General features: G+C 36.7%; 3 protein-coding genes across 3 annotated transcripts; 1 reads left to right on the forward strand and 2 right to left on the reverse strand.

The window, feature by feature from the left end:
- Positions 1-1,308: 1,308 nt before the first annotated feature.
- On the reverse strand, positions 1,309-5,184 carry LOC113508429 (caprin homolog). Its single transcript, XM_026891472.1, has 4 exons — positions 4,930-5,184; positions 4,090-4,276; positions 3,841-4,003; positions 1,309-3,607 (listed from the first exon to the last, which is right to left on the reverse strand). The coding sequence occupies exons 1-4, from the start codon at positions 5,050-5,052 to the stop codon at positions 2,269-2,271; spliced, it is 1,812 nt and encodes a 603-aa protein (XP_026747273.1). The 5' UTR covers positions 5,053-5,184; the 3' UTR covers positions 1,309-2,268.
- A 1,089-nt stretch (positions 5,185-6,273) lies between these two features.
- Positions 6,274-7,478, forward strand: LOC113508427 (single-stranded DNA-binding protein, mitochondrial). Its single transcript, XM_026891469.1, has 3 exons — positions 6,274-6,445; positions 6,867-6,951; positions 7,037-7,478. The coding sequence occupies exons 1-3, from the start codon at positions 6,428-6,430 to the stop codon at positions 7,372-7,374; spliced, it is 441 nt and encodes a 146-aa protein (XP_026747270.1). The 5' UTR covers positions 6,274-6,427; the 3' UTR covers positions 7,375-7,478.
- A 705-nt stretch (positions 7,479-8,183) lies between these two features.
- On the reverse strand, positions 8,184-13,009 carry LOC113508426 (ets DNA-binding protein pokkuri). The gene is made up of 5 exons (XM_026891468.1): positions 12,750-13,009; positions 10,941-11,217; positions 10,271-10,828; positions 9,845-10,094; positions 8,184-9,745 (listed from the first exon to the last, which is right to left on the reverse strand). Exons 2-5 carry the CDS (start codon positions 11,206-11,208, stop codon positions 9,403-9,405), a joined length of 1,419 nt encoding a protein of 472 aa, XP_026747269.1. The 5' UTR covers positions 11,209-11,217; positions 12,750-13,009; the 3' UTR covers positions 8,184-9,402.
- Between the last annotated feature and the right edge of the window lie 6,779 nt (positions 13,010-19,788).

The raw sequence follows: 19,788 nt of genomic DNA on the forward strand, positions 1-19,788 counted from the left end.
TTGTCTTAGATTGGAGTGGGTTACCCTGTTACAGTGTTACAGGGTAGTAAAGGGTAACCTGTTCGGAACAGGGTTACAGTAATCCGTTCGAAGGTGTAACATATGTCATAGGGTTTTTTCTTGAAGCGCTTAAAAAAACCCCTTCAAAAACCCTTTCAATGAGTATCCGGCCGGTCCCTGGTTGTGATGTTCAGATTCGAAGTTACACATTCCTGGAACGACATATAAATTCAATTTGTATAAAATACCTCTATATTATAAGTGAATACATTTCGGCACGACAGGTGTTATCTGCCCTTTAATTTATAAATGAACAAAATGTGACGATATTATATTTCTATTTTAAATATAAGTACACTATGAAAAGATATTTTGTATAATTGCTTTAGGTTGTATAGGTTTTTATTAAAACAACTACGAAGATGTAGTTTCAAAGTAGCTATGTAGCATTGAAAAAAATACAGGTTCTGTCTGGTAATTAAAGTTAAAAAGAACTTTATTTATTTTGTTCAGATTGGACAGGTATAGGTCTATTTGTTTTAAAACTATTTCTTACTGTAAGACATAACGGCAATTTTATCGAATAAAACCTATTACTAGCTACTGTTTCTTTTCTTTAATATTACAAACCTTTACCCTCTGTTAGGTATCCCTCATTTACCTTTGTACACGAGTTTTAGTGATATAAATGTATTAAATTAATACAATATTATGTATTAAATACATTTATATCACTAAAACTCGTGTCAAATTTTGACACATATATGCCCAAATCGAGCGATTGACTGTTTTTACAAAATATTAAATGTCTTGCTAAAGTTGGCCAGATGATTAAAAAATCGGATAGCCGAATTGGCAACCAAGCCAAATTCACCGTACTCGACGTGTCGCGGGTTCTATTCCCCGCATAGGACAAGCATTTGTGTGTTCCACGAATGCTTTTTCTGAGGTATGTGATTTGTATGTTTGTAAAACTCCACCGCGACTCAAGGATTAAATTCCTCATTGGGGGACGTTTAAAAAAAAATGAATTCCATGCAGCATACACCTTAGTGCTATCTAATTAGGAAATAGTCAATTATTTTTCATTTTACCATTGCCCCTTTCGGTTTAAAATTTCAACTTGTAAATCGTCCAACGGGAGCGCAAAGCCTGTTTCAAATTTTCCATTTCTCATAAACTAGACAAATTAGTTTTAGCCCTCTACAACTTCATTTTCATGCACACCAATAAAAATAGTCGGTTTCTTCCAAATAATTTGCTATTATCATTATATGTAAGGGTAGGTTTCGAAATAAGTAAACATGCTAATTTTTATAGAATACTTTTAATTTGCTTGCACACAGCCTCTATTGAGAACAATGTTAAGGAATATGTAAAAAAAAGCCTGGACAAGACAAACAAAAATAATTCAGGACATCCAATTACCATAAACTTACATCTGATCAATTTATCGATAATAGCTCTATCTGAACGATAAATAATTACAAGCAAAATCATATAGAGCTATTCGCGTAAAGATCGGAACTTACAGTGCACATACATACATAATGTGTTATGGCCAGTTCAGTATCTTAAAACATAAATGTCAACAGGAATATATGAAGTGGCTTTCGGTATTAAGGTACCTGTTCAATTCCAATATAATTAAAAACAAAACTCTAAAAATTCGCGCAGGAATAGTAGCAAAATTATATAGTTAAGATGAAAGCTTCATACATAATATAATATATATTTAAGTATTATGAGAAACAATTATGTATATAATATCTTAACACATTTATAATTACTATGTTATATCAACTTTATCAATAATACAAAAATCAATGTGATTTGGAAAAAGGTCCCAGTTGACAGTGTTTAGTCAGTTGTGTGCATCTCCTGTACTTAAATTATCACGAGGACGAGGCACGCACGAGGTACTGAGCGACAGACGGCGGCTACAGCGGCCCTCCCGTACCGCCTCACATAGCCACTTGCGTGACGAACTTATACAAGAATCTAGAATTACGTAAGTATTAATAACTGCATATATCATACATCTAAACTCAAGTAACTTATTTTTTATTCAGTTTCAAGTTTCAATATTTTTCTTTTTTTTTATTCTTTTTTTTCTTTTATTTTTATACCATAATCTCTCTTCTTTATTAACCACATAGCGTTGTTGCCGGTGAAATCTGCCTTCCACGAATGAATTTGTCCGTCATAATAATACATTTATGTCGTGGCGATATCGCAAATGCAACACACCCTTGAGATCCCCGTAAACTATTCAACTCTTTCCGGTTTACGGGTGTATTGCGGGCGAGGAGGCCGCGTCGCTCCCCGTGTTCCTCCGCGCGGACCTCCTCTGCCGCGGCTTTTAAATCCGCCTTGGTAGCTCTGGTTATCGTTGTATCTGTCGCGACCACCGTTTTCATTTTGCTGGTGACTATCGCCAGTGTCGCCGTTGCCGTAATACCCGTCGCGATCATCACCTCCGCGATTCTGGTATCCGTCTTTGCCATGTCTATTTTGGTATCCATCGTATTGTCTGTTTTGATAACCATCTTTGTTTGATCGTCCTTGGTAGTCACCTGGGTGCCTACCACGGTAGCCTTCTCCTCCCTGTCGACTTTGAAAGGCTCCACGTCCACGGTGGCCATTCGGAGCGCCGCGACTACCACTTCCGCCGCGTCCAAACCGTCTGTACCTGGCTTGACCGTCACCCTGTCCGTGAATTTTCCGGTCACCACCATTGTCGCGTTCGGGGCTTCCACCCTCCTTGATCTCATCCTCATTCTTTTCTTCCGCTGGAGAGCCAAGGGTCCGCTCCTCCAGTTGCGGCGGTGCAGAGGGCATCGCGGGTGCCATAGTGGGCACTCCCATGGCAGGTTGTAGTGGTTGCACGTGTGGTACGCCCGGCATCGGCACGCCGCCCGGAGGAAAGCCCGCGTGCTCGGGATGTGGTGGAAAGTGCGGTTGCGGCGGCAATGGCAGGGAGCCTGGCTCAGCCACGCGGCCGCCCGGGAGCTGTACAAAGTGCTGGTTTGTGAAAGTCTGAGTCGGAATTGGAGCTGGTGGAGAAGGTTGGTTGGGAATTGCTGGTGGTTGTGGTGTCCCGACTGGACTGTCGATTTCAGATTCTTGCAGAAAGAAAAAGTTTTGTGAGCCGATAACTTCGGCGATAGGTCTTTGTTGAGGATATTGCTGTGCAAAATATGCATGTTCAACCTCTTGTAAGGTTATTGGTGGAAGAGGCCGAAGTGGATATGCTGGGGCAGGCACCACTGCTGGGGCAGGTGGCACAGGCAGTGTAGCTGGTGGGTATGCCGCTGCAACTTCAGGTTCCACTTCATTGTCCAATACTTCCACAGGCTCCACTTCCGCGACTAAAACGTGGCTTTCTTCTACCTCTGCTGTGATGTTGTCCAATGACCGGTCAAAGTAACCACAATCATGGACTGCACTCATGATTTCCTTGATGTGAGTGTAAGTTGTGCCTAATATTTCTTTAGGCTTTCCATCGATGATAGCATATAAATGCTCTGCTGCTTTTGTTGTTTGAATATGGAATCCAGGTTGACCTTCCTCATTGACTTCATGTTTTGGTGTTACTTCAGGATACCTGAAAAATTACAAATAACAATCATTTTACACAAACCAAAATTTGAATAGTCATTCAGAATTTCCTTACTTCAGCATCATTTGTATTATTATATTTTAGGTCAGACCTTTGCAATGTTTTTTACCCATGATCACTTTTATATGATTGGCAGGGATAACACAAATGCTGTTTCCAATATCTTCAGTCAGTGTTTCTTTAATAACTACAAAATTAAAGAATGAATCATTACTCACAGATCATCCAAAATTTTGAGGTCTTCTTCTGTAAGTTTAACTGCGCCATTAGTTCCATTCAGAAAGTCATTTCGAGCTTCTGTGTTACCCATTTGGACAAGACAATCCAAAATAAGCAATACTTCGCGAATTTTATTGGTGTCTGCTGCATAACGCACCCATGCTTCCTGTTAATAATACCTTTATTAATAAACCAGAACTTAAAAATAATCTTAAAGCAAACATCATCTAATCCCACTATTTCCATACCTTCTTTGCTTGTTTTTTTTTTTGCTTCACGCTCAGCTGAGACAGCTATGGATGTTATTTGCTTGGATAAGTCTCTAGCAAACTCCAGAGTCTGAGCGACTTCATCATACTTGGCCACTGCTACTTTTTGATCCGAATTGAGTTCTTTCCCTGCTTTTTGCAAGTCTCGATATGATGTTAGCTTGCTCTATAATTAAACAACAACAAATTAAACCTAATTATTTGTTGGTAACAGAATAAACACAAAGGATATTCTATTATAGGTATGTAACTCTAAAATTTATATTAATTTCTAAAGCATTATACTTGCTTTTGATTATGATGATTATTTGGTGATATGCAAACAAAAAGAATAGTTGAAGGTACTTCACCACAGTCATAATACAAGTTTTGCATTTACAAAATTATAAGTTAAATCTAATAATCTATGTTTTACAAATAACTCAGCAATCCGTGCCAATAAATTCGGTTTGTTATTACGAATAAACATAATCTCGATACCGCCTATAGTATAGAACAGCCGATAAGTTCGACCACGAAACGATAAAAGTTTGGATAAAAACATAATCGGTTTTTATATAGCAGTACTGGACATGGACAAGTAAAGTATAAAGTAAACTAAAGGCGTCATAGTATTGTATCGTCAACATTCCATGAGCACATGTGTGAAAATGGCGTCAAGTCTGCAACAATATTTTAACGCCATGAACGGGCAAAAAATACACGAATCTAGACCGTACAAAATTTGATTTGAGAATCTTAGGCACATCAGCGCTTAACAAAATAACAAATCTTATCAATGTATTGAGTTGTTACTGTTGATAGCAACATAGCACTTACCTTTCTTTTCTCCAAATTACGAATTTTGTGTTCAATAATCGTCATAATTTGTCGTATTGGAGAATTATCCGTAGCCTCCGAAGAGGCTGGTTTCTCGGACTTTGCATTCGCAGCTGAAGGCATCCTTCACAGGCAACAACTCTTCCCGGATTGCTTATGGTGGTGGTTGAAGAGATAGAGATAGAATTTTCTATCTATCTTTATAACCACAAAACAACTGTCATTCGAAGATGAACGACGCAAGTCGTAAACGCTAATTTGTTTGAGTGAGCGGTTGGTAAAACTGGATAAAAGATTTAGTATGGTAACATTCTATGCGGCTTTTGCAAAAAACCGTTAACCCTTCAAGGTTAACGAAATATTTTTGCAAATTATTATTTGCAAGTTTAGTATTTAGTTCATAAAGACAAAATAGTGCTTCCCCATCTAAATTGTAGGTAACTTAAAAAATAAAAGTAAAGACAAGTCTTTCGGTTACGTTTTTTAAAGGAATTACATCTATGAATCATAAAAATAAGCTGTACAGAGGCATAAATAAAAGCACATGTCATGAACATTTTAATAAATTTGGCATTCTTCAGACTTAGGCGATTATTTTTTCTAGTAAAATGCGGAATATTATTATGTGATTCGGTTTAATAATATTTTAATTAATTATTTTTAGTCTGTGGTTACACTAGGGATGGGCAAATGAGGAAAAAATATCGATATATATCGTATCGATGTTTTTCAAATATATCGATAAGTATTGACTAAATATATCGATATGTTGATATATCGATATTTTCTGTGCAATAAGCGATTATCTATAAAAATTGCCAAAATATTCGAAATTTTAAAGCAAATACACATCTGGTGGTTTTGACATCAGTTTTATTATTTGAAAATACAGAAAAGCCAAGCTAAATACTTTGAAAGGAGAATGTTTAACACAGATTTTGATAAGGGTATTGATTTACTTCTTACCAATATTTACTAAGGACATTTTAAATGTCTTATTTAAACATTACAAACGAATTTTTAACATCAAAATGTAAATTTTTTAACTCAAACGCCAAATCGAGAAGCAATTTACATTATGTTTATTATTTGTGTTATTTGTGTTTTAATGCACTGCCTATTTACTCTTTTTCTAAATTTAAGACATCAGATTTGTAAAAAGTCAAATACATGATGTGACGCAAAAGCAGACAGCAGAACTTTAAAAAATATATCGATTTTGATATCTAAAAATAAATATCGAAAGTCGATATATCGCGGGAAAAAATATCGCTGATTTATATCGATTATTTTCTGATAAAATATCGATATTTTGATATATCGATATTTTTTACCCAAGCCTAGGTTACACCCACCTTACCATTGTTTCAAAAAGTTTAAAGTTAGGTTATGTACTTGCTTGTAAAACTTTAGTCGGATGAATCCTGAAACATAATTTCGGATTGATGTGCCATTAAGAATTTACTTCTGTTGCTAGCAAAATCTTCGTCTTACCGCCATGTTTCCAGCACTCAGAGTACGTATAAATTTTATCTATTGAGTAATCATTTCGTGATCACGTATGCCGGCCAAGTAACCAAAACAAGTGATATTCAATTTATAAACAGAGTCTTACCGTGCAAAATCAAACTAATAAAAAACCAAAAATAACGTAAAATTATCGGGTAATTCTAATCCGGTTACCCGGTTGTAAATCATATGTGATTTGTGACCCGTGATTTTACTTAGTTTTGCTTTAAACCTTAATCAAATTGCTGAGAAAGTAATTTTGCCTTTAATTTAAATTTCAAAATCTATAAAGTAAACTATAAACTTTCTAGTAAGGGTAAGTGTGGTCCTACATACTTTAGGTAGTTAAATAACTTAGTACAAAAACATTATTTGAAATAAGTAGTCAAAAAATTATTATGACTAAATATTAGTTGATAAAATTTCAGATTCCACACATATTACGGCAAATCACTGGGTTTCAACATCTTCATTCATCTGCTACACAACATAGTACCCAGAAACAGGAGAAAAGTATGTTTTATTTGTGTTATATTATTTACTTTGTAATAATGTGTACATCATAATACCTATTGAAATTTTGTGTATTTTTTTATAGCAATTAACCAAGTTACATTGCTTGGTAGAGTTGGAGCAGATCCACAGAAGCGTGGTTCCGAGGAACATCCTGTAATAAACTTTCCATTAGCTACTCATTTTAGTTACAAATATGAATCAGGAGATGTCTTACAACGAACTGACTGGCACAGAATAAGTATTTTTAAACCAGGTCTTAGAGACACAGTATATAAATTTCTTAAAAAAGGTCACAGAGTTTATATTACTGGGAAATTGTCATATGGTGAAGTTAAAATGGATGATGGTCAAGTCAGAACTGCTTCCACAATAATAGCAGATGATGTCATATTTTTCCAGAATGCACCTCCTGAACATTAATTTTGGTAATAATAAAATTACTGTGTTTAAGTTTTGATTAGATGCTAAGTATAATGTAGATGAATATGTGATAAGAAATAAAAAACTTTTAAAACTGCCATGTATTAATACTTTTTAATTCCTTATTAATGAAAGCAACACTGACATCAAACTCTATTATCTAAATCGAAGCAAACTTAAGTGTCTTTAGTTTTGTCAAGGTTTATTAAATAGGCTATATCAAGTAAAACTGAGTTGGTCAGTAAAAGTAAGGAATTATTCCATAGATGTCGCTATGGTCGCACTTGAATGCCATCTTTCTGCTCATTTATGGAGTTATGATTTTATTATCCGTGCTTACAGCCATTATTATGCATTAAAATCTTGGAAGACTTGTTTTCTGTAGAAAATAATGCAAAGTGAAATATCTCTAAAACGAAAGTTAAAGGGGCTATTTATTTTCATATTGTCATAGTAGGGCAAATTCTATCCGGACTCAAAATTGAGGGGCCTGTACAATCGACAAGTACTTAAAGATCAATGCAGTAACTAATTTATTGTTTTGATATTTTTTCCTCCTCTTGTTCAGCTTCATTCATAAGCTTAAGAATTTGATTAATCACTCCAAGAGAATTGCTTTGGGATAATTTGAACTGTGCTTGCTCCTGATAAAAAAAAAGTCTTAAAAGAATCCACTTTTCTTCTTGAGGTAGTGAGGAATGTTTATAGGGAGGCTAAGAATAAGAGTTTCTTATAAGCAGCCTGGTAATGAACCAGCTAACTTTTTGTTGATTTCTTTGGTCTTGGAATTTCAATAATAAATGCGCAAATATAGACATAATATTTCTCATTTATTTTAAGTTATAATAATCTGACACAATATTTTAATGTGAAACTTCAAGATTGTATTGTGTACACGCTGGAAATTCTGGCATCCATGCCAAATACAAATTATTGTAAAAATACAAACTCAGTTTTAATCAAACTTACGGATATACTAGGTACTTTAATAAAGCTCCACTTTTTGTTTTACAAATCATACATACACTCTCTTTACAGTCAGTTCCTAATTCTAGCTTAATTATCACTTAATTAATATTTACAAAGACATAATCTTTACTCTATAACATCTAACTACCTACATTGATAAAAGAGATCACAGAAAATTGTAGCTGGAAATCTTTGAGTAAAGTCCCTACAGCACTACATGTCTACCACTTTTATTTTTATCACAGTGGGTGTGTTTTATTGAATTCAAGGCATATTCGAAAAATTGGTGACAAATTATTGTCTTTTAGTTTTTATACATAGATAGTAATATTTAAAAAATCAAAGCCAACGAAACTTAATTTTTCAAAGCTGCCAAATATAATAATAAGTTCGCATTACGTGGTAGATGTCATAGTTACTACATTTCACATGCTACAATTGAAGGTTTGCCAAAAAGAACGAATGGAAGACGTTACAATAAATGTTTTTTTTTTTCAATTCTTAACCCTTTAGATCGTGGGATTGGATATATCCTCTCTTTTTAGCAAATCAAAACAAAAAATATAAAACACTCATAAAACTAATTAAATTACGCAAATGCATTAATCGAGTGCGAACGACACACAACATATAGTATGGATAGATACTGAGTTTTGGCAACGATCTTATCTGTAACTTCAAGATCTCAGTCGACAGTTACACAAATAATAGTTCCATTGCACAAATCTTGAAATAATTCCTATGACTTTAACACAAATAAACTCTAGTCCCTTTTTGCTAACTATTAGATAATTGACACTATTAGGTATAAAAATCACTTGGCACAAAGGCATAATTAAGGTCCATACCCTGTTAAACTCCAATGACCGTTCTAAATCTGTCAAAGTACTCTCAGTGATTGTTCATCAAGTACGTTAATATTTTAGAGGAAGACTTAAATATCCTTTCTGAGAGGAATTTGACTAGAATTTTAGTGGGTGGAGCTGAATGCATATTCAATAATATGCAGAAAATATGCGCATCGCACTAATAAGTGTCCCACGTTTTAGTCCTTCGTAATCATTGTTCACATTTTTCACTTTTGAGGTTTAATGCGTAATGATCATTGTATTCCGATTCCCGTTTCATCATCATGTTGTCCCCGATGAGAGCGCTGATGTGATGTTTGTCATGCGGCGGCGGGGCGGGTGCGGGGTCCGGCCGCGCACGCTTTCGCCATGGCTCCGACGCTGCCATACTCAAATCAGTTGGCATATCTTCGTCGATGGGTTCTTCCTCGCAACGCTCCTCTTTCATCTCAGTTTTTACAACAGCTTGAGGTACAACTCTCGTTGGACTCATTTGCTGTCGTAGTAGTGAAATATTCTTAATGTTTTTCAGTTCAGTTGGGTTTCTCAAAAATCTGTAAAAAAATAATAATTATTAGTTAAGGTATTTAATAACGAAAACTTACTTTAATGAGAATTTAGTTAGATAAACTTAGTTTGAATATAACACTTACTGGTAGCAATGTCTTTCACCCTGCACCTTCCGCAGAATGTTAACACGGTAGTAGTACCGTAATGCGCGTGACATTTTGTCGTAGTTCATTGAAAGATGATTCTTTTGGATTCCCCAAAGTTTGGCTAACCCAGCAGGGTCTACAATTTTAAAGACTCCCGTGTCTCGGTTCTTCCAGGCAATGTAGTTGGTGTACCGCTGAGACGGGTCATTCAATAGCTGTTGTAAGAAGTCCCAAAGTAATCTTCCATCTGCAACAAGAACAAATTGAACATTAGTTTCAAGTTCATAGGGTCCAAGACGATCGTCATAATAATCACTAATTCGCATTTAAAGGTGTATAACAGTAAATACAATAGAATGTTGTTGAACATTAGAGCTCTTTTTAGAGACGTAAATTAATGTAACTACTTTAAATGATGCTTACTTGTATTAGATTCAGGCATATCGTTCGGGAAGAATTCTCTGTGTTGAGCACGGTAATGGGAATGCTGTGGCGCTGGGTGTGGTTGCGGTGCAGAATTTGTCAGCGGAGTTTCCTTTGGCGATCGTGGCTGTGGTGCAAATTGGGGTTCTTCATCAGAGTCGGAATGATTGCTTCCTGAACTAGCGGCTTGGGTGGTTGCAGGCATAGACGGCGCATAATTTGGCGCATAGTTAACTGCGTCTCCTCTTTGAGGGCTTCCTGAACTGTCTACTGATGGAGCCGGACTTAACGTCACAGAGTTAGGTTGCTGAGCAGCCGCAGCCGCAGCACTATGGAAGTGATGGAAACTGTCGACCGCCCAGGTCGGTGTGGGCGGGTGTGAATGTGGGGAAGGTGGGTAAGGTGCAGCGCGCGCAGTTGGCGTCACCGGAGATGAGGGGACTCTTCCCAGTAGTGCTGCATCACGGACTAACATTTGTAGCACATTATGTAGTACGTCGCCAGCGCCTGGGCAACGCTCCCCCAAGTCTGTTTTTGTTAGGAGGCATAAGGCCTTTCCTGGAAATAATAATATCTTTATTAATATTTTGCTACAAATTGCGCATTACTAATATAATACGACATGTTGACTAATTAAAATTGTTTCATTTGAAGTGTGTTGTTTACTTACCATTCATCTGGAAGAGATCCATATCGAAGTTGGGCAAGTCGAATTCACGCTCGCACCATTTAAGGAAAACCGAAACGTCTTCTCTTGTCCATAATCTTGGTTCTGGAGGTAGACCTGCTGGCAGTTGAGCCTTTGCATCACCGAGGGGGGAAGGAGGCGGCGGTGCCCATGGCAGGGGATACCGCCAGAGCAACTCCGTAGGGCTAAACGGTAGCGGTAACCGCTCCATGCTTGGCCCGGAAGGCAGTTGAAGACTAACAACTTTCATGTTGATTTTCTGTAACAATAACATATTTATGTTATATTTTAATAATTTATCTACCAAAGAAGTAATATCCGAAGCAAGATCACTCAATCATAAAAGTTTTGCTACTGATTAATAGATGGCGCTACATACTTCTCGGGTTCAACATTCTCTAACGAAAATAATTTGTTTCTTATCTCTACTGATGGCATCTTCTTATCTGTCAGTATTATCACAGAAAACTATGCTAGATGCTACTGTCTATTTATCCTTAGGTATTTTTATTGTTCATGTAACAATCTTTCAATTGTATTGATGTGGTTAAAATTGAATTCTATATGCTGTTATATAAAACCAGTTACTCAAATCAATATTTGTTACTGTGTGTTATTATATTTTATTGTCAACTTTCTTAGAATGCCGATAACTCGCATTACATAATTTATTGCTACAGATGTGATTATAGGTATTTTCTTTTGCAATATAAAGTCCTTTGACGTAATATGTTTTTAGAATCCTTATAGTTGCGAAGCTATTACAATACTATTATAGTTTGTAGTTTTATTTAATTATTTATTTTTATTTTTTGCTTATTGCTATTTAAATTTATTTTTCATCGTTCACATTTGAACATTTTTCCTCAAGACTTCGATTTCGTAGGTTATCACTTTATGATAACCCACACATTTCATAACCACTTTTGGAGGCGTTTTGCGATATCGACAAGTACTTATTTGCGGATCTTAAGATTGGTGTAGTTTTTCTCTAGTGATTGAATTATTCATTGTATTTAACATGATACACCTGCAGTATCTGAATATATTTGGTAGCCGAATTAGGAAAATAGAGAGTAAAAAGTTTTCGTATCGAACTTCTTCGATATATAATCTTAAATCTCCATTTTTATTATTTAGCTACCTATTTGTAATTGATAGGCAGTTATAAACCATTATAAATTTATTACAAATATCGTGTCATGCGTATCATGTTTACATAGGTGACGCAAAGGATTCGACAATTAACTTGTCGAAACTCTATCTAACTCCATACACTTCATGTTTTGACTGCTTACAAAAACTTTACTTCGCTTTGTACCTTGTTGTTGAAGACATTTTATAGCTTTTGTTATTTGTCCTTTTTCATTCTGATAACCTGATCGTTCGCCTTTTTATTAAAGTACATACTCCATCTTGAACTTGAACTGTTTACCAATGAACAATAACAATAAATAAACCGTAACTACCCGAGTTCCAGCACTCCCAGCTTGGATAAGTTCATTATGTCTACATTTTAATCATTGACAGATTCTTTGTGAAGACTGGTTAAACTTTTCCCCTTATTTACAAAACTAAGAGAGCAACTGGTGTCAGAACAAGTTTTGAACTTTTAATTTCCGCGTCTGTTCAGTAATTTAACTATGAAAAATATACATATTATTATATTAATTTTGCTGCCAGATTCGGAGTTCGTATCTCTAGGCATTGTACAGTCAGTTGCCTTATCGGGCGCGGTCGGAAATGCGTGAGTCCGCGATAGCGTGGTCTGCGATAAGCACCGCTACTTACCGGCTGAGCTGATCCGGAACTGGTTGCGTCGTCAAAATCCTATAGGTAGACGGTAACTGGACAAATCAGCACATGTACATCGTCACAACACAAGTAGCACAGAATCCAGTGTTCACAGAGCACCAGGCACACGCGAAGCAGCGGCGGTCCCTCCAAACGTGTCGTGTTACGGCACGCCGTAAACCAGCAGCGTATCTGAGGGATCGAGCTCGCAGACAAGCGTCGCGGGCAACTCTCCAACGCGGACTGATGATGCGGTGGCGGCGCGGGTGGACGGACGCGCGCTAACCTCTCCCCTCCCGCACGCTCCACCACACCGCGCCACCTCACACATTGAGATAAAACTTCGGGAGCCAGACCAAGTCCCATTTTTAACTAAACGTACGAGCACTGTTTCCGCAAACCGTTATCGGATCGGGGTAGATTGACGTTGACCGACGACGCCCTACGGATAGCACTTGTCGCGCCAAATCTTAAGTAATAACAAAAGTGTACGAGGGAACGTAAGTATAGGATTATTATTGTGCCTTAGGGCACGCGGAAGTGCTAGTTAGTGTGGCAAGATTACGTCAGCGCGCCAGTTTTTAATAACTTACAATATTTCCTTGTTTGTACAGTAATCGCAGAGCCACGAAACTTGTTTTTTTTTAATAGACTATGCGTTAATTTCCGCGGCAAAAGAAGACATTTTAATTGTAATTATTTAAAGTAGGTAAATTAAATGCCTGGATTAAACGTAAGTATACTTTTTTAAGATATTGAATAATTGCGATTTATAAAAAATAAGATAAGTATTTTAAATGTAAAAAGTTTAATCCTACAAAAACATAACATGATGTCAGATGAAGATAGCCAGCTGCTAGTCTATCTTCAGGAGCGTTTTACTGGGAACCCACGAATGTGATCTATCATCGAGCTGTTCAAGATATCGTGACAGTACTGAGACAAAGCACAGGAAACGTCTCAGCAACCGGCTGGCAGTTTCCTGGTGCAGAGTGAGACAATATGAGCGCTAACCGGTTTGAGTTGAGCTCATTCGACTCAGCAATGTGTGCATTATGTTTGTAAGCTTTGCGACACGCATAAAATCACTGAATCGCACCTTTTAAACATACATTTAAGTGTTCTCTTCCACGTACAATAATGTTCAGTACTAATTCATTTTAGCAGCCTTAATTTATGTCTTTGTGTTTTAGCATATGTAATATAATTTAGGAAACTAATTTGATTGTAAAAACGCAAGCGGAGGGCAAAACTCGGTGTTCGTGTGCGTGTAGGTTGAGATTATTTAGTGTGTGCCCTGGCCGCCGTCCCACTACCGGTTCGAGACAGAAATATTCGGCAGCCAAGACGGAAGTGGCCTCGGAATCTTTACCTGTTGCTCCCTTCGCCCGCCCCGCGCTCCCTGCTCGCTTCGTCTCGCTCTCGCTCGTTGGTTGTACAGCTTGCTGTTCTGGCGGCATGCAGACGTTCGTCGTGGAGTTATGTGCAGTAATTTAGAGAATAAAAGACCATGATGTTCGGTCATACGTGACCGTGACCGCAGAACTTGCTGCTACTTTCTTTGTTTTCTAATGTAACAAGTTTGATGTTACGTGATTACTTTTGACCTAAGTATTACTAGCAACCTTATTACAACTATTATGAAGCAGGTGTTATGCTAACTTGTTTAGATTGTTTTTATATACTTATTTAAATAATTAGATCGTCAATTTACGTAAATAATAGAATTGTGACGCACTAACAAAGTATATTATTTATTAAATTATGTTGGTGAGTAATAAAAATAATAGCACAACTAATTCTCCAGTTAATGTTATTATGAAACATGTTGATTGCGACCGAGTCGGAATTCGATGAACGCTGGACTCAAATCCGAACACATGCGGAAGTACCCGAAATAAGTTCATTGCGTGAGCCCATACTTTAGAGCTGCCGCGGTCGTCCGAACTCCGAGGTACTCTGTAACGGGTAACTGTTACTTGAAACTAATATGAACATTATTATTGTACAAAAGACGTAGTATTATTTAGATGTACAGGCAGCAATGTGTTCATAAAGTTCTATTTCTAAAAGAATCGAGGATATTCTGATGTTTGATTGTTTTTAAGATACAATTGATACAGTTTAATTATTATAAGATATAGATGATTGAGTAGGTACCTGGTCAGACCATAAAATATCGTCTTAATAAACGATAAGAGCATATTATGTTCTAGACACTTATAGCAGTAAGACACTATGTTTTCCTAACATGGTATAAAACGTTGTCAGTTTAGCCTATAACATAGGTAATCTCTATAAGATTTAACAATGTAGCACAGATATTGAAAGCTGGAATAAAAAATTAAACATCATACAATGGAAAGTATTTTTATCATTGTTATTGTAGTCTATTGGTATTACATCTAATTGTGAGCGTTCTATGAAAAAGAATATTCTAAAGAAAGCATAATGGGAAAAATTAAACCTACTATAATTTTCGTTAAAGTTTCTTGCTCATTTGCCTAATGGAAGTCTGAAGTGCCTTCGTATAAATGGAGATAAAACCATAGAGTGAACGATTCACATGACACAAGGTCTTAAGAAACTCAATATTCATGTAAAAATTTAAAGAGAAACTAAGATTGCATTACAAAAATTATTAGGAATATTAATAGGAAATGAACGACATGAAATAGTTTAAGCCGGAAATTAATACACGCGGGAAGAGGAAATTGGACAGCGGCGGCCTACGGGCACCGGACGTGTTGGGGCAAGAGGGGGAATGGGGTAAGAGGGAGGGAGGGACCGGACGCGCCGAATCTCTGTCGTGTCGCAAACCTTCCGAATGCTGTTCCACACCACCACGGGGAAAAGGGAACTGGCCTGTATGCGGAAATATAGTCCGTCTAACTAGATATACATTACACACACGTATACCAAATGTATTTATTTATTATCTAAACTTTGTTAAAATATTCCTATAAGGTGCTCGTGTTTTCTACCAGCAGCATTATTCGTGATCAGTTTTGCTTTTTTATTCGTTTTTGGTGTTTCATTGAACTGATCGATTTTCAGAACTTAATGTGATTAAGTGGTTGTTTGAAATCCGCTTTGTAGATAAAATTGCTTATCATCAAACGCTATTGTAAATCCGTACTTCACCGGGGTAGGATAACATTAATACAAATTAACACCGATTGCACAGTAGGCAAATTCGTGGGAAGTTAAAATGACCTTCAAACTTCCTTTGTTTTGCATCGGAATCGGAACAGAATATTAAATTAGTTCCTGTAAAATGTAGAGTGCCTGAGGATATGCTATTATTATTTCAACTGAATGACGTCAAATATGGTACGGAGTTACGTAAATTGGAAAACTCGATACGAGAGAAAAGCGTAGCAAACAGACCGGATGTTGGTACCGGATACCGCACCATTTAAATTGCAGTCGTATGGAAATAGTGGCACTTCCTGAGAACTGACCCGGTTCAGATGTATTACTTACATTCGACACAGCATTGCTCAAGAATGTCACTACCTACGGTTTATATATTTATAAAAAAAATCATGCGTGTAATAGTTTATTTCGGTAACATAAAGGTTTTCATTATTTACTAAAATATAATAATTAAAAGTGAAGCGTTTTAGATAGGTAGGTATGTAAGTAGTCAATTTTTCTGATCCAATCAGCCATTGCACCACAAGCGTTTAAAACACGACTCGATTCCCGACGTGGAAAATCCTTTAATTAACTGATTATTGTTTAAAACGCACTAATTTAGGAGAATATGATATGACGCAATTAGATTAAAATATAAGCTATATAGTTTGTGTTTTACGACGTCTTACATGCAATCACGATAAATGATCGAGTGTTGCAACATCTGAAGCATTCAATGAGTCTCGACGCACTTCCGAGCGCTCGTTCGCAGACCGCGACCCCGATTCAACCGTCGTTGTTCTCGCATTACATAATCAGGTGCCACTCAGAACTAGGCAACGATGTCACGCCGAAAAATTGCGCCACTTACTTGCCTTTAGAGTAGACCAGAACTGTGTAACGCTTTATTGAGAAATACATAATATTTTGAATAAAATGTTGTAGCCTTAGAAACAGGTATTCCTAATTATATTGCTGTTGTTAAGTAGGTACTAAGTAGTCTAAAACATACTTACAAACAAACAACCATATTGTACGTATTGTGAATGAAAAAGTATTAAAAAAATACTTTTTGACACTACATACATACTACAGCAACATAAATTCACAGGTTTTTTTAAGCTTATGGGTAGGTATAGCTTGCATTTAACCACAGTGCTCAGAAGTCTAAGTTATTTATTTGCAAATCGTTCTTCATCAGATTTTCGGATGTCAACGTTTTTATTGACCATGTCATGATAATACACATTAGCATGTTGCTTCTGTCCTTTTCTTGTTTCAATCTCATGGAGATAATTACATTCCGTTAAGAAATCGTCAACTTCCGTCGACCTCAGCCGATGGCAACGCGCAACTGTTTGTGGTCACGCAACAAAACCCATCGTTATTTTCCATAATTATGCACAAACACATTTACTCTTCCTATATGTTCTAAGACATTTTATCTGATCGGATATCGAATATTTATGTTTCGAAATATTTCTTCTGATACTTACATTCTCTCTCTCTCACTTGCGATTATTAGAATACAACTATAAAACTTCTACATATGGCATTTATTGATCTCGATGTTACAACGCGGACTTGGTTTGAATGGACAATTAATCCCTGATTTTAACGAGTAACCCCCCTGGGTGAGTCTCTGTGCACAAGTGTCACATGACAAAGCGACCCCTCCGCTCATTTCGGATCGACGTGATCAAAAAACCGGGTCGGGAATGCATCCGTATGGATGAGGGCACATGACGCGGGCGTTATTTTGTAAGTAACGCTTGTTCAAATGCTTTCATTTTTGATTTTGGTAAAACGTTTATTTACTGTAGCAAAGGCCTCCTCATTATAAATTTTAAATTATTATAAAGTTAGTCGTTATACTAACCTGCTGATGGTTGTCGTTTAAACCTTTTCATACCGTATTTTTTGCCATTCAGCGAAAACATTTAAACTCAGCCAAGAAGTATGTAATAACGTCCAATATTTTGTAAACTTTGTAAAGTGACGAGTAAAAGCAGGAAGTAAAAATACCGTACTCTGAAAAATATTCGCTTTGTTTATGGTTATGGTGTTAAAACATACTATAGCGTAGACAAACCTATTAAAAATGTCTCTACACCTAATAATAATATTATAATAACAACGTGTCGTAAAAAGTATATTGTCTGGGGGCTCACTTGGTATGTCCCAATCAGGCCATGTGCGCGCGGTCCCACGCATAGTTGACGCACAAGTGTGCGCCAGCGCCACATAGCGTTCCTACCTATAGCTGATATAGTCGCTTCCTATGTGTGAGTAAGTGAGCTGCTACTTCCTGGTACAGCGCGCGACTCTTTATTTAAATTCTTCCTTTGTGTGCGTACGCAATATTATTTATATTCAGCTACTTCTACTCGCGGGATGGTACCTACACGAATATTATTACATTAACCATGCGTGTGTGTAACGAGTCTCTTTAATCTTCATTGTACTTCCTGATTATGCGTTTGTGTGTGTGAGCCACTTGTTTGAATGCTAGGGCGACTTTATCTCAGTGAGGGACAAAGTGCAGAGTCCGATTACTTTAGGGCAGTGCGTTTTATGCTATCGATATTTTTGTTATTGTTTATCATGTTTTTTTGCCATTTGATGTCTTTCTATAGACAATTTTTTCTTTGTATATTTTGCGTACAATTTGTCATTAAGTACTTATAAATATCATCTTCGAGAGATACATTTGTGTGCCATATGTGTCAATCCTCGCGCCTTTGACTAGCTACTTACATCAAACAAAGAGCTGATGTTTATGTTCACATTGGAAACAGGAAGCATAAAGTCCGTAATATGTCTCAAGCTTGTACTGTTCTCCGTATGAAACAATACCAGTTCCGCTGTGTTTGCTAAACTGTACTCCTTTCAGGAAGTGACCGCACTTTAATTGAGTTGCTTTACCCGTTGGCTGAGAACTGTAACACTGCTTAGTTGCTGGGCAATGTTGCCATGATAAAAGGAAGTAGGCATAAAGGTGTCTAGTGTTGGCATTGAATCATAATTATTATATCCTGGTATTTGGAAATTTGACTGATTGCTTTTAGTTTTATGATTATACTGTTATACTTATTATCATATCGATGTTTGTGATATACAGCACTAGTAGCGCAAGTGGACAGATGCATCGCATAGCGAGCAGTTTGCACAATTCGGAAGGGTCCGATCACAGTTAGAGAGGGAGATCTATGAATTTTCACCGCTAAACCCCCTGTCGTTCACATCTGTCGCTTCTATAGGCCCTAGATTAGATACAACGTCATTAATTGATTTAAATTAAGGGAAAGGGTAAGGGATTACACACGAATGTATTACGCACATGTTTCTTTTTTAAAAATTATGTATTGTATGTAAGCCTAAAAAGAGCATAAATTTTGATGTCATGGAAATTGTTAGAATTATGTCAATCGTTTGCCTCCTACTCAATGATTTGATATTGATTTTTAGTCCATTTGCAATCAATTTCCGGGTGCAAATCCCTGATAGTCCGTGACAGTGACGGCATTGCAGTCGATAATGCAATTACTCTTGTTACGCATGTTTATGTTCTTGAAGGAGGGATGCGGTGAGGGACGAACTTGTAAGGTATCGTGCAGTGTTGTTCATCTGACGTAACTTGCGCCGTAATATAATAACTGAATATATTTGTTGTCAACAGATTTACTTGAGCCAAATGCTTTGATACTTATTTACAATTATTAGAAAAATGTTTTATGTTTGACCTTTTAATTCTCTAGCCATACTAAGAGGGATGAATTGAGCTATAAGTAGGTATATATTGTATAATGAGTGTTTTTTAATGTCAATGGAAAGAAAATATTCCTATGGATTCTATTAAACTATCTTGTTGGCAGAATGTTTTGATCCGAAATTC

This window comes from Trichoplusia ni, chromosome 2 (assembly GCF_003590095.1).
Source record: "Trichoplusia ni isolate ovarian cell line Hi5 chromosome 2, tn1, whole genome shotgun sequence".
Taxonomy (NCBI): Eukaryota; Metazoa; Arthropoda; class Insecta; order Lepidoptera; family Noctuidae; genus Trichoplusia; species Trichoplusia ni.

Bases quoted from the DNA above. Each gene is read 5' to 3' on its own strand.
- LOC113508429 (XM_026891472.1), bottom strand. From the start codon at position 5,052: ATGCCTTCAGCTGCGAATGCAAAGTCCGAGAAACCAGCCTCTTCGGAG. The intron at 4,277-4,929 runs GTAAGTGCTATG...GTTTAATTATAG, and splicing joins GTAATTTGGAGAAAAGAAAG to AGCAAGCTAACATCATATCG. The intron at 3,608-3,840 runs GTGAGTAATGAT...GTAATTTTTCAG, and splicing joins CTCAAAATTTTGGATGATCT to GTATCCTGAAGTAACACCAA.
- LOC113508427 (XM_026891469.1), top strand. The intron at 6,952-7,036 runs GTATGTTTTATT...ATTTTTTTATAG, and splicing joins TACCCAGAAACAGGAGAAAA to CAATTAACCAAGTTACATTG.
- LOC113508426 (XM_026891468.1), bottom strand. From the start codon at position 11,208: ATGAAAGTTGTTAGTCTTCAACTGCCTTCCGGGCCAAGCATGGAGCGG. The intron at 10,829-10,940 runs GTAAGTAAACAA...TATTATTTCCAG, and splicing joins GGATCTCTTCCAGATGAATG to GAAAGGCCTTATGCCTCCTA. The intron at 10,095-10,270 runs GTAAGCATCATT...TTCTTGTTGCAG, and splicing joins TATGCCTGAATCTAATACAA to ATGGAAGATTACTTTGGGAC.